The sequence below is a fragment of the Pygoscelis adeliae genome, unplaced genomic scaffold (genome assembly GCF_000699105.1).
Source record: "Pygoscelis adeliae isolate BGI_AS28 unplaced genomic scaffold, ASM69910v1 Scaffold386, whole genome shotgun sequence".
In the NCBI taxonomy this organism is placed as follows: Eukaryota; Metazoa; Chordata; class Aves; order Sphenisciformes; family Spheniscidae; genus Pygoscelis; species Pygoscelis adeliae.
In genome coordinates this window covers 2,543,911-2,558,537 of record NW_008824940.1, presented here as the reverse complement: position 1 = coordinate 2,558,537, position 14,627 = coordinate 2,543,911, and the positions used below count along the sequence as shown (strand labels likewise).

The window sequence follows — 14,627 nt, the reverse complement described above, 5'->3', positions numbered from 1 at the left end:
AACTAGCCATACAGTCCTTACAGTAAATTAATAGCTTAAAATACCTACCAAAACTTTGCAGTATTTCAGTTCTTCTGTACAGTGAGATGTGATCTCTTGATTCTTCTCTGCAGGTATCGCAAAGGATTTGAACTCCAGTCAACTCTGTATTCTGGAATTAACCTTGCAGTTTTGCTACTTGTTGCAGGACAACAGTTTGAATGCTCAATGGAACTGAGAAAAATAGGTAAATATCGACTCAGAGTGCCACAGAGAAGTTTTCTGCCTCTCGCTAAGAAGAAAACAAAATGCTTGTAGTGATGGGTTGCATAGACAGAAAGGCGGTTCAGGCTTTTTAGTTGCGGGTCCTGGATGGCAGGCTAAAACACAGGGATCTTGAAGGACCATTTTTCTCCCTGTTGCCTTGGAGCAGCTTTCTAGTAACTTGGCCCATCTAAAGGGTCCCAGAGATGGGAGAGGAACAAGGAAGGACCAACTTCAGCACCATCCGTAAACTGCCTTTACTGCACCACAGAGATTATTCCATTGCATAGCCAACGGGGGACAAAGACAGGAAGTTACAGAGTGTGGCCCAGCTCTCCTCAGGGATGCCAGGGAAGGATCCACAGGGTTTCTGTTGTCCCTGAACTGAGGGATCCACAGGAAGTATCGCCTGGAAGGATCTACCAGGACAGTAACTAGTTGTCTACGTAGATTCATATCTTCCATGTAGGTGCTAACTAAAACCCACCGCTATACGTCTATAAAGAAATCATATGATAGAAACAGATATACAGTTCTTCCTAGAAAGATAATAGTTGAAAATTATATTTGGAATCAGATCCTGTCTGAAACACATATTTGAACCTTAAAGGGGAAGAATGCAAAGGTGGCTTTAAATCATTCCCCTGACCGTACTCTGGGGTGGACTTTGTAAGCCTCTAGCCATCGATCTCTTGCAGTAGATGCAGATCTCGAGGACACAGAGATGCGCAGCTTACCCTGAGAATCAGGAGGCAGATAGCCCAGACAGATAGCACAAGAGGGTTTTCAACACTGTGTGTGGTAGGAGTTCTGACTGTCTGAACTGTATTGGGGATGTTATTTGCAGACCCAGCCTCTGTGTTGGTCAATGGTTTTTTTTCTGGGGAAAACTTGCTCCACTTTATTTTTATCACTAATGCTTAATCAAGTCTTCTTAGTCTTTTACTGATAGACTTATCAGTAAAAAACACTTACTAGTGTTTTACTGATAAAAAAATATGTTTTTAATTGAAATTTTGCAGGTGTACGGTTAAACAGTTTATTGGGAAGAAAAGGAAGCCTAGAAAAAATGAACAATTACTGGGATGTGGGCCAGTTCTTCAGTGTGAGCATGCTGGCTAATGATGTTGGTAAAGCAGTACAAGCAGCAGAGAAACTTTTTAAGCTGAAACCTCCAGTGTGGTATGTGGTAGAAGGCTGTAGCTCAAGTACCCAACTATGGGGAAATACACAAATTAAAAAAATCTTGTAGTCACTTGGATAACTTAACTGGATTTTTCCATCTTAGCTTGTTTGTCACTTTGACTTTATACTCTGTTCTTTTATTTTGGGAAGGAAGGGGGAAAGTAAGAAATTAAGTTACCCATCATTGTTGGGTTTATATCCCATTGAAGCACATCTTTTATAAGAAGGAATCTGGAAATTAGTGATGATTCCTTGTGAAACAATTGTGAAAAGATTGTGAAACCATTCTTTTCAGAGTTTAGCTAGCTGCTGCTCCCCTCCCCCACCATCTTCTAGCTCATAATATCCTGTCTAATCACCATGTAACTACTCACGGAACTATACCCTTTTGCAAAAAGGTATTGTTCATGAACATCCATGTGAGCTTATGACTTAAGGTTTAGACTAAACTTGCTATTCTTTCCAGAAATCCGTAAAAATCAACACAATCATTTCCATTATGGTAGCTTTTAAAGTACATTTAATTTTGCAGTTAATTTTTTGTATGTATAAGTCAGTTAAGTGGTTTTAGAATCTGGTCGAATTTTGTTTTCTCTCTGTTAACTCACTAATTCAATACATTCTAGGTACTTGAAATCATTAGTTCAGAATCTGATGTTAATTCAGCATTTCAAGAAGCTCACCATAGAACATTCTCCTAGACAAGAAAGATTGACTTTCTGGCTAGATATAATTTTTGAGGCAACGAAAGAAACAACTAATGGACTGAGATTTCCAGTAAGATGTTATGTCCAACAAGTTTTGTATGTCTTATGTTTCTGGATAGGATATAACAAGAATTGGAAGACTCTAAACACAATACTTACATACTTAACTGCCTGTTATTTCATTGCATGAACCAAACCCCTGTATTCTGCTAATCTTTACTGTACAAAAAAAATGTAACCCGCCACCCTAAAAGCATTCTAAGAAATACTTTTAAGTCTCCTACAACAAATTGTGATGATACTGTTTTGTTGTACATAGGAACACAGCCTATTCCTGCCATATCTTGCCCTTTTCTCTCCCCTGGAAATTTTCTAGGCCTTACTTTGAGATTACCCATTGTCTATATCAGAGCATCTGAAGATAGTGTTGTGTATTAGCTGCTGGTTTATTAAGGAAAAATGTTCTCTCTTTTCAGGTTTTGGTGATAGAACCAACTAAAGTCTACCAGCCTGCATATGTTTCAATCAACAGTGAAGCAGATGAGAGATCTCTGTCTTTGTGGCATGTCTCTCCCACTGAAATGGTAAAACTACCAGCAGATGTGTTTCATGTACTCTGATTCATTGTGCTTAAAGTAACTTTTTTAAAGGTAGATTGTGGAGCACTGTAGAATAATTTAAAGTTTGCTACATTTCTGTGAAGCACAAGCCTCAATCTCTCTTTTGTGCATATACGAAAGTTGACTTTTTACAGAGAAAGTAAAAGGAGGGACTACGATTAGAACTTAAGTATTTTTGACCTCTAGTTCAGATTTCCCTTATCTTGACCATGTCTCTTAGAAGTGCTTGGGTTATTTGGTCTGCTCATAATATTTCTCATTAGAATTGTGTGATTTTTATCAGATGCAGCTCAAAGCTAGATAAAAAGTCAGGATAAAGCCCAGTATTGTGTTTAATGTTTTAGGAATTTTAAAGTTTTACAATTATAAGATTAGAAACTAGAAAAAATGGCAGCCTGTGACAAATAAGTGTCAAGAGATGAAATATTTGGTGTCTTGGATTATTTGATAAGGCACAGGAGATTAGGAAAGGAGTAGGCACAGTTATGGACAGTGTAATCTCTTAAAAGTGAGAAATAATTTCAGTTTCACATTGAAAGACTTGAAATCTGGAATGTATTTTACCACCCCTTCTTAATATCAGAACAACAGAGGTGGAGAATAGACTAAAAATGTAGAGAGGCAAAGTGTGTTAGAGCAAGAGAAGACCACATAATTACCTGGATCTGTGAATTTCTTTTCCAGTACACTGTTCTACTTCACTGCTTGGAGTGAATGTGTCTGACACAACTTTGCTTTATGGAACAAATTCTTGGTGCATATCCGGCAGTGCTAAATAAGATCCAGCTATTAGCTAGAGATTTATGAAGGGCTATGGTCCTAGGCATAGGCTGTCCTTCCTCTGTTTTGCCTCCAGGGTGCTCCCTGGGCCAAAGCTGTTGGCTCAATACCTCTTAGGAAGATGTGTGAAGTTTCATAGAATCACAGAATCACAGAATCGTTTAGGTTGGAAAAGACCTTTAAGATCATCAAGTCCAACCCTTAACCTAACACTGCCAAGTCCACCGCTAAACACCACATCTACATGTCTTTTAAATACCTCCAGGGATGGGGGACTCCACCACTTCCCTGGGCAGCCTGTTCCAATGCTTGACAACCCTTTTGGTGAAGAAATTTTTCCTCATGTCCAATCTAAACCTCCCCTGGCGCAACTTGAGGCCATTTCCTCTTGTCTTATCGCTTGTTACTTGGGAGAAGAGACCGACACCCACCTCGCTACAACCCCCTTTCAGGTAGTTGTAGAGAGCGATGAGGTCTCCCCTGAGCCTCCTTTTCTCCAGGCTAAACAACCCCAGTTCCCTCAGCCGCTCCTCATAAGACTTGTTCTCCAGACCCTTCACCAGCTTCGTTGCCCTTCTCTGGACATGCTCCAGCACCTCAATGTCCTTCTTGCAGTGAGGGGCCCAAAACTGAACACAGTATTCGAGGTGCAGCCTCACCAGTGCCGAGTACAGGGGCACGATCACTTCCCTACTCCTGCTGGCCACGCTATTTCTGATACAGGCCAGGATGCTATTGGCCCTCTTGGCCACCTGGGCACAGGTTTCTTTTCCCTTCAAGCCTAGATAAGAGTAGGGCATGTTTAATATGAAATGTTGATGTATTGAGTCAAAACATAATGTTTGGTAAATTGTACTTCAAGATTTATTCTTCAAATTTAATTTTGCATGCGGAAATACAGCCTTTACTTCCACCCGGTGCCATTTATATTAATTTTTCCTCAAGTGAGTAAAACAGCAATGTATGGCCTTTCTCTACCTTTACATCAATCTTATTTGAAATTTGAGGGGGAAGAAAGAAAGAAAGAAAGGACGAGACATGCTGGAAAAACTTTATTTTGCTTACCATGCTGTGACTTTGTTTTCAATAGCAAGTCAAGGTTAAACTGTGGTTGATTATAGCTCTTTGTTCTTTACAGAAACAGATTCACGAATGGAATTTTACAGCTTCTTCCATTAGGGGAATAAGGTTGGTATGTCAGAAAACAGTTAAGTGGTTTTCTGTTTATGTTTTATATTTCCCTTAAGTGGGAAATCTGGATTCTGCCTTAAATCTCTGTTTTGCATTGCCTATTATAAAACCTTGTTCTGTCCAACCTGCCTTGAAATGTCAACACAGAAGGTTTTGCCTTTCCATGCATGTGCAGAGCAGTACATTTCTCATAGGAATATTCATCTGAGGGGTGGGAGTGGGGGGGTGTATTCTCTGGTAGACTTCCCTGTTTTCAATCGTGTACCTGCTTTTTATATATTTTTCTAAATTTTTCAGTGAAGTTAATGTCATCTCTACATTTAAAAACATGGAGGGCAGAAGGAAAGCAGAGCCCTTAGCTATTCTTCCTTCCTTCCTTAAGTGAAAGAACGGTTTGTCTGTTTTTGTTTAAGAAAAGGAAACCATGGTATCTATTTTCTGTTTGGAATTCAGAAATGCTTCTGATATGGCTCTATCTAAAAACCTACTAGCTAAAACTTGGATTATTAGACAAATGTTAAATGAGGCATGGACATAGTTTGTGCTAAGGAAAGAATTCTTGACCTGGAAGGAGACTCTAGTGGAGTTTGTCAAGGACTAGCCTTTAAATAGTTAAAGTAGTTCCATTTTGTGATGCCTAGATTACTGGAAACACTAGTCACAAGTAAATGGATCCAAATATTAGTACAAAAGAACATCAGAATATTATATAGAAAGAACAGGATTGTTCTGAGAACTGAAAGGATAGAAAAGAATCACGTTTGGTATTAACAACTGCAAAATTTAGAAGCTAGCTTATATATTTTAAGTTGGGCTACTTTGCTGTCAGAAAGGGGAGAGGCAGAGCACCAGGAGAGAAAACAAAATGAAACCTATCTGTACAGCCTAGCAGTGTGTCTATAGCATTCTTGCTCTCTGTCTGCATTATGCAGGCTGTAGCTAAGAACCAGAGGAGCCGTAAGCCCACGGAACACGAGGTGGGCTTTTGCCTTCTCTCTGTGTTCGTGAGTAACTACATTGGTGGATCTGGCCTTTCTAGGGACGTAAACGGCTGTTGGCAGGGGCCACTTGTGTGAGTGCATAAACAAGTGCTTGAAAAACTTTCTGATTCAAGTACAAGGGTAAATTCAGATACCTAATGAGTTCTGTAGTTCTCAAAGCAGAGGGCTTCTGGGCTGTGATTTTGACCATAAGCCCCTAAGTTTTAGCTCCCAAGTTTGTCTTCTCTGAACTTGTATAATTTGCTTAATCAAATAAGCTCAGTGAAAAAGTATTTCTCTGAATAAGGTGAGTGGTGATTGCTATGAAAGCCTACAGTTGTGGATTTGGACATAGATTCTACGATAACTTCAGTATTTTCTTCCAAAAGAAGCAGGTTTTGGTTTAAATGAATTTGATGTGATATTTTATTCTACTACTCCAATGCAATGTGAGTGGATGTGAAGTTGTCATTACTGAAGTCTGTGGAGCTGACTGAGCATAACTCAGCATAACGTTTCTGAAAGATATTAATTACCTTCAGTCAACACACTGCACAGAAATTAATCTTTGAGAAAGATAACTTTTAATTAAATGGAAGCAAACAATTCATTTGCTTTGATTCTTAATCACTGCTGGGGATTACAAAGCTCAAAGAGGCAATCTTTTTAAACTTAGTGGAATTAGATGTTTGCTTTGTATGTGACAACTTACAATTGCTATACTTTTGAAACTGCATTAGTTTTAGTAAAAAAAAATTAGTGGTCTCAGTTAACTTATACTCTATCAAAACCCTTAACTTGTATTTATGCTAACCAGTTCATTTTATATACCACATGTGTTATACTGTTTATAATATAGTATTGTTACTTAGATAGTCTTGTCAATCCTATATTTGCCCTTTGAAGAATCATCTTGCTTTGTCGCTTAGTTCTTGTGTCAGGTATGTGCTAATCTGCCTTGCTAGGCTAGAAACTGCTATGCCAGAACGAAGCTACAGAATGACGTAGTGTATTTTCACATATTTCTGAAAAAATCTTCTGGCAAAATTCTAATTTTTTGGAACATTTGTCCACGTAGCCCTTAATGATGCCAAAGCAAGTTGGTCTTGTAACATTCTGGAACTTTACTGTAGTCTACCGTCAAGTATTTTAACTAATTGGCTCAACAGAGGCTAAGCAAAAATCTGAGAGTTTGACTAAACAGATCAGGCAAGAATCTAATGAATTTTATTAATCTAATGCACAAAAATTATGAGAAAACCTTAACAAGCATAACAACTTGGCATTTATGTAGAATGATACTGAAGTGCAAGTATTTGGAATAAGAGATTAATTCCTAGATTTACTTTCATATTGATATTATGTTTTATGGCCTCGTCACTTCTTGCTTCAGTGCGTTTACATGGGATATATATGACACTGTCAAGACACTATATGCAATAAATAATCACTTTGCCGAATTATTGCTGCAGTTTGGAGTAAATATTGGTCATCCCAAAACTTGCTTATCAGTATTAAGGCCATAAAAAGTATATACCGTGAAGGGTCTGCTACACTGTAGGTATGTCCCAGTTCAGTTTTACTGTTGCGGTAATGGGATTATAAAAACCAGAAGTACTTATCAAGCTTAAAAGAAAGGCTTTCTTGATAGCTAGATTAGTGTCAAAGCAATTCATTTTCCATAGAGGTTTCATCAAATACCAAGAAAACTGACAGAACTGTGTAAAAATGGAAGGGGAGGTGAACAACAAACAAACCTCAAAACACTTCAGATAAATGAGTAGTTTACCAAAGTAAGCAGTAGCTTAATCATTTATCAATTTGGAGATAGGATTATAGAATATATGAATAAACTCAAAGCTTCTGGTTGTAAGGAAAATAAATATAATTGCATACTCCCTCTCTGAGGTAATTAACTGTGAAAAAGGAGTTTGCTAAGTGCTTGTAATTCAAAAAAATTAATTCCTCCTTGCTCTATTTCTTCTAATAGCTACACCCAAAATAATCTTTTCTTAATGTGAATTTTATAGCATTTCCAAGTTTGATGAACGATGTTGTTTTCTTTATGTCCATGACAACTCCGACGACTTTCAAATCTACTTTTCTACAGAAAACCAATGTAGTAGGTGAGTTCAGTTTGTGTGGGTATTGCATGCGAGATCTATGTCCTAAATAGAATTGATTTAGTAAAGATTGAAAGCTGACATTTTTGCTTAAGAAATTATTTATTTATTTCTTCACTTCTTTTTTCTTGATGAAGAAGCAATGAGCTAAACTCAGCGATATTTAAGGTGATGAGTGCAGTGTCCCATTACACTTGTGGGCTGGTTCTGATCCGTTTACCTACAAGTCATTAGGTCTGAGAAAAGGCTTAAGTAGCTTATTCTAATTTATAACTATTATCTTCTTTTTATGTGTCTTGGCCATGTCATGTGAGGTAGTATATTGGTTTAGGTTCCCTTAAGTACCTGTTCAGTTTGATTTAAGTATAAGCGAGTAAATGCAATAGAAATTTCTAGCTTATATTGTGTCACAGATATCTGTTACTGTTTGTGCCTGTATTCAAGTATTTCCTGATGATCCGTTGTCTCTAAACAGTAAGCATGCTAACTGAATTTCAGGCCTAAATCTTTACAGGCCAAATTCTTCCTGGGGACTGATATTTGGCATATAAACCTTTTGAATGCAGTAGGAGTGATTTGTTAATACTCTTAATATTTGGGGTTGGATGGTATATTTATTTTTCGTGCAGTAATTATTATTTATGTATTACATGGAATAAACTCAGATTAAAAAAAATTATTAGCTCTGCAGAGTGCAGTGCATAAAAGATAGGAAACACTAAAATTAATGTTACCTGCTTAGCCTTAATTTGGCATCGCAATTTGTGTGTTATGAAACATGGTCACATTTTTTTATGCCTTATTCAGTGTACAACAGGAGTCTGTTCCAGAGATATGTGTCTATTAGTCAGTGAAAGAGATATGAATATTTTATAATAATTTTTAATAATTGTTAACCATTTGTTATGGAATTTGGAAAAAAGTGAATGGCTCAGGCAGGGAACTACAGGAAAATATGGTCTTGTACTTAAGGATCTCTATCCCAGAGAACTAGATGAAATTAGTTAAAATTCTGTTCTTCAAAACACGTTACTACTTTTATATTCTTGGCTTTCTGGATGCCTGACTAGAAACCACAAAATCTGATTTTCAGAAATACTGAGTAATCACACTTGCAACTAAAGTCCATAGGAACATTTAAATTAAACTGAAGGTAATAGAATTCTCATCACTACACAGAAGGAGAACCACCCAATATGATGTCGCGGATTTAGCACTCCTGAATTGAACCGTTGAAAATCAATACTTCATTTTTTACTATCTCAACTTTTTCTCTAATTACATTTGTAAACACAAGGCCATACTGAGCACTTTCCATCGAATTATACAGCAAAAATACTTGAGTTGGATTCTACCGAGATTTTACTATGCAATTACAATAACAAGCAAGTATTGGGTTCTGCTACAGCAAATAAAATAATTTTATAAATAATTAGGCTTTTCAGTGTGTGTTTGATGTTCTTCCTCATTTAAAATAGGATAAATATGGAGAAAGTAAGTAGTGAAAGAAGCGTATGAACATGCTAGTCAGTTTATTAGCTTGAAAGCAAAGCCCACCTTGTGAAGAATCTGTTTAATCTCCTTCCAAAAGGATATTTTTCTTTGATCCTGTGCTTTTTATTGGTTTTTTAGATTCTGTGGGTTGGTGAAAGAAATTTTGTCTGATGCAGTTGGCAGTTCTTTGGAACTAGAAGGAGAAATAGATGGAGACACATTGGAGGTATGTCAAGGATAAAAGATCCAAGAACTCTGAAACTCCTTCTCCGTCTTCCCTGCACTTTCATATCAGTATGCTAGAAAGATAATAAATAGCATTTAAACTCCTTAATTGTATATGCAATTTCAACTCTTACAAAACTGTTTGTACACAAGAGTTGCATTCATTTGAAAAAACACATTTCTAATGAAGTGAGACTGTTACTACTGTAAACTGTAGAAATCCCTAATGAAGGATGTTCCTGACCTTGTATTTATGTTGCAAACAATCTATAGATGAGAATCATCTGGTATCAGCTGGCTTAAGTGGATAAAAAAGTTAAGATATTAAATAAATTCTAGGAAAAAGCCATTTAGCAAAGGGACTTCAGTTTTTCTAGCTGGTACCTGATACCATTACGACTCCAGATAATTTCATTTGACAGGCTTTTTCTGTCACAGAGATTTGCAGATATTTAGGATCAGATTCATTGTGCTTTTTACTTATCACTGAAACATCCATGTTAGGAACCTAGTAGGTGTAGGCTTTCTTTATAATCAGTACAGAGGGAAAACAAAATACTTGGAAAGGGTTATTCACATTTTATGTAGGCTCCGGTTAGAGTATGGGAATCCATGTCTTCATAAGACACACTGCCTCATAGCAAATGTCCATATTTGTAGCACTAAGTACATGTCCTGTGCTTCTCTTTTATTTCTTTTGAAACCTGAAAAGCCATCATAAAAAGTAGGTTGTAACTTTTATTTGTAGTCAAGCAAATTCAGTTAATCCGATTAATGAGTGTAGAAGCCCTACTGTGGTTTGTTTGAGCTGGGTATCTTTCTTACCGCATCTCATTCCAGCAATTCTCTTAGGCTTACGATTCAGAGCAGCTCTTTATGATAGTGAATCTTTTGTAGTACCTGAGGCTTCAGAAGAGGATTAAGAAAGTAGAAGACCCTCTACTGTACTGTTGAATGTAATTGCGTATGGTGGGGAAGATGAGTTTTTGCACTGAGGTTTGTGCATAGTGGCCACAGAATTCTCTCCTCAAGTGAAAAGGACAAGATATGCCCAGCTTAATACATACATCTGTGGTCTCAGCATAGGGTCAGGGCTCTGCCTTGGCAAAGACAGGATATTATCGATAGCTGCAGATTTTACATTGCGTACTTAGCATAGCAGGGCAATCTCCAAACAACACAGTCTATACAACTGTATAATAGTCTCTCAGAATAAGTGAGCTCACCATGGCTTGAGCCTTTTAAAAACTGAACTGGAAAAAGCCCTGGAGAATGCACAGGAGGAAACAATCCTGCATGAATCAATGACATATGGAGAAGTGACTACAGAAATTAATTTTAAATCTTGACGTTTTCACAATTATCACCTTGTACTTACTGTCTTAGGTCAGGACATTAAAACAGAAATCAAGATACAGAAGGGGAGGATTAATTTGTTTAGCTTATAAATGAGCTAAGACACTTACTGTCTTTCTGCAGCCTGAGATCTTGCATTTAAGAAGAGACAACATGGAAAATGCAGCTTTGTATGGTCTTGATGGGCTTGACAAGCACAGAGAAAGCAGAAGTTCTTACCGTTAATAAAACAACTGTTTATATTTGGGGAAGAGGAAGAAATAACCTTCAGCAGTTTGGGGAAAGAAAATCTGATTTCAGTCAGAATTCTTATGAGAATGTTGTCCCAAGGGGTTGTGTATTTTGGATTGTGGTATTATTTGAAAGCAACTACAGTTTAGTTCTACAGCTAACAAGGATTTGGAAGGAGAGTGAGTGTGGCAGTCCTTTCTACGTTAGGGTATTCACTTCTGGATATTGATATTGAAGAAGTTCCTATCACTTTAGGAGTACCTGCTGTACCCCAAATAGGATATCCTAGAGATCAGGCTCTGCCCTACCACGTTCATACAGAAGGTCAGCTATGAACACTTGTTTACTCATACCTAATGGCTGAATTGCACATCCAGTGGATCACATATTCAGACTTTTGTCAACCAGCATTGATTTATTCAATCTTTGTAGCTGTTGGAAAGAGAGAAGGCAAATGTAAAGCGGCATCAAGTATGTACAAGTCTATTAAACTGTCTACCAGCTAGCATTGAGCTATAAATCTCAACAATTTTCATGTATCATAGGACCCAGACTAGAGAACATAGGTTTCTCCACAGTAATTATGGAGTTGGCTTAGGACCAGTCTCTTGCAGATGGGGTTGCTGTCAATCTTAAATTCCGCAATGTGACTGCTGTATTTTCGCTGCACAGTTTTATATCATATGATAGCTGTGAAAGCTGGGTATGCTCCTACCAAAGAACCTGACAAGTTTTACATATGGCGTTTTGGGTCAGTTATGCCTATCATATAACAAGATTATGTTATGAACCGTGAAGTGCTGAAACATGGGAAATGAAACAGTACTAAAGCTGTGCTAACTCAAGTTTAGTTCCACTGAGCAGAATATGCTGTTAGGGTAAACGACAGATGGTTTTTCTTTAGCACCTTCCATACAGCAGCATGAAACTTGCCATCTTTGCTGAGGTGAAGCAGGGGGGAATGTCAGTGACACATGGACATTGCAATACCAGAGCTGCAATACGACCTGGGAAGACACTTGAAAGAAATAGACCTCAGGGCTGCATTCTGTATAAGAGAGTCTTATTGGATGAAGCAGAAAAGCTGTCATTGACAGAAATGTCAACAGTTATGGCCATTGTAAAAAGTTTGGGTTTTTTTTTTTTAATAGAGAATTCACACGAAGCCACAGAGAATACCCTGCAGTTTTCCCATATGGGACATCCTCTTGGATTTGGGAAGATACTAGGGGAGGTCTGTGTACTCCTGATAATATCTGATGCTATGAAACTGTCCAGTTCCTTTCTTAACTCTTTGCAAAAGTGCTGTTTCAATATCCTTTATCAGTTCCCTGATTTGAATTGGGGGTGTGCTGCTTAACCCAACTTCCATAAGAAATTTGGTTTTATTTAGTGTCTGGAATGTACTTTGATTAAGCATCATTCATCAATAGGCTTTTTCACTGACCTTGATAGAAGGAGACCTCTGTGATAAGATCACCATATGGGACAAGACCATGAGGTGGTGTAAACTAGTGCAGCTTTACTGAAGTCAGTGAACCAGCAGTGACTTATTCAGCTGGCAATATGACCCAGCATGGTTTCAGCAGCAGTGGAAACCACCACTTCATACATTTAATCATCCTTGGAGAAGATGAGCTTTTTTTTTTCACTTTTTGGAAAAGCTCATAATGAGGTGAATATGTCAGAAATGAATTTTGCTGTGGCTGAGCTCAAATGAGAGTTGAGGGTCTTAAAACAGTGTCCAACCACTGTAATGAGAATGTCACTTTCATCTGTTTATTAAACCGGTGGTTTCAAAATTATAGGTTACATTCCATACATTTATGTATTCTGAAGGGTCTGTCAGCAATTCTTAAGAGATGTACCTGAATGTGTTCTTTTGACAGCACTGTTTCATTGAATTTGGTTTAATGCTGTGTTCCTTGTTTGGGTGAATGCATTTCAAAGTTGGTTAGGGAAGATTGTTTTGTAAAGCAGGTAACATGGAAATTTTACAAGTTGTATAATGCACCAGGCTGGTGGGTAACCTACTGTGCTACAGCTGTGCTGCAGTAACTACTCTGTGCTGTACTAACTCAGTATAGTACATAGCTCTTGTTAAAGCTCTCTGTAATGTCAAATGTTAGTGATAACAATTTCTGTGCTGCTTTGTTTATCTTTTCTGTTTGCAGTATGAATATGACTATGATGAGAATGGTGACAGGGTAGTTCTAGGGAAAGGTACTTACGGAATAGTTTATGCTGGAAGAGACCTTAGCAATCAGGTCCGAATAGCCATCAAAGAAATACCCGAGAGAGACAGCAGGTAAGACCTAGTTTATTGTTATATATACAATGCTACTGAAACTGTAGTTGTTTCCTGAAAACTTTGCTCTTCTTAGCATGTATTTCTATGTGGTTAGTTTATAAAATCCCAGTATACTAAAATTCAATTATTATTTCCTCCTAGTATTCAACAGTACACTTTTGAGAATAAGGACTTCTTATTTTTTGGAAAATGTAGGATGTAAATATTTATCATAAATAACACAGTTTGACAATCTATATGTGTATCATAAATTCTAGAATAAGACCTATTTTGGGTTTTAAGTTGCAGTTGTATCTCATTTGCATTCTTTTTGGGGACGGGGAAAAGCATAAAAGGAGTTTTGAAGGCAAAGACAGTACTATGTAACGATACAGAAGAAAGGCATGTATAAATTCTTTGAGGGCATATTTCTTCTTCAGGGTTCTTCTGAGATCTACCTCTGTATTTTTTCTGAATAGGCAGCCAGTCACACTGCATTTTGAAGGTCATGGACGTTTGCTGAGAATTGGATCAGTATCCCTAAAATCCGTTGTTTGCAAACTAGCATTTAAGTGTAGCCTAGAACCTTCTCCTGCATTAGGAGATACTCCTTGATTCTTTTTTTTGTTGTTTTTCTTTTTAATAGGTATTCTCAACCTCTTCATGAAGAGATAGCACTGCATAAATATTTAAAGCATCGGAACATTGTCCAGTATCTTGGATCTGTTTCAGAAGATGGATACATTAAGATTTTTATGGAGCAGGTGCCAGGAGGTTTGTATCATTCTGAGCTTAGTCTCTCAAAGGAATCAAAAGGAGTTGGGACTTTAAACTTAGTGAAAGCAAATAGATGTGCACTTAATATGTTTGTGCACTGTATATGGCTTTTCTGTTGATACATTAACTACGGGTGGCATTCTTCTCATATAAAGAATAGATTTGAAGTGTACAGGTCCCAGTACCCTCTCCCCTTTCCATAATAATTATAAACCTAGAGAAAAGTCATTGAAAGTACTTGGTGTCAAATAGAATCACAGAATCATAGAACAGTTTGGGTTGGAAGGGACCTCTAAAGGTCATCTAGTCCACCCCCCCTGCCGTGGGCAGGGACATCTTCAACTAGATCAGGTTGCTCAGAGCCCCCTCCAACCTGACCTTGAATGTTTCCAGGGATGGGGCATCCACCACCTCTCTGGGCAACC

At 37.6% G+C, this 14,627-nt stretch overlaps 1 protein-coding gene across 1 annotated transcript in view; it reads left to right on the top strand.

The window, feature by feature from the left end:
* MAP3K15 (mitogen-activated protein kinase kinase kinase 15) overlaps window positions 1–14,627 on the top strand; it is a 93,665-nt gene that overhangs the window by 58,017 nt on the left and 21,021 nt on the right. Inside the window, exons 9-17 of the mRNA XM_009325484.1 lie at window positions 114–226; window positions 1,266–1,425; window positions 2,055–2,205; window positions 2,612–2,719; window positions 4,674–4,723; window positions 7,737–7,832; window positions 9,462–9,549; window positions 13,310–13,443; window positions 14,072–14,199. Coding sequence (XP_009323759.1) covers window positions 114–226; window positions 1,266–1,425; window positions 2,055–2,205; window positions 2,612–2,719; window positions 4,674–4,723; window positions 7,737–7,832; window positions 9,462–9,549; window positions 13,310–13,443; window positions 14,072–14,199 — 1,028 coding nt within the window. The remainder of the gene's footprint in view (window positions 1–113; window positions 227–1,265; window positions 1,426–2,054; window positions 2,206–2,611; window positions 2,720–4,673; window positions 4,724–7,736; window positions 7,833–9,461; window positions 9,550–13,309; window positions 13,444–14,071; window positions 14,200–14,627) is intronic.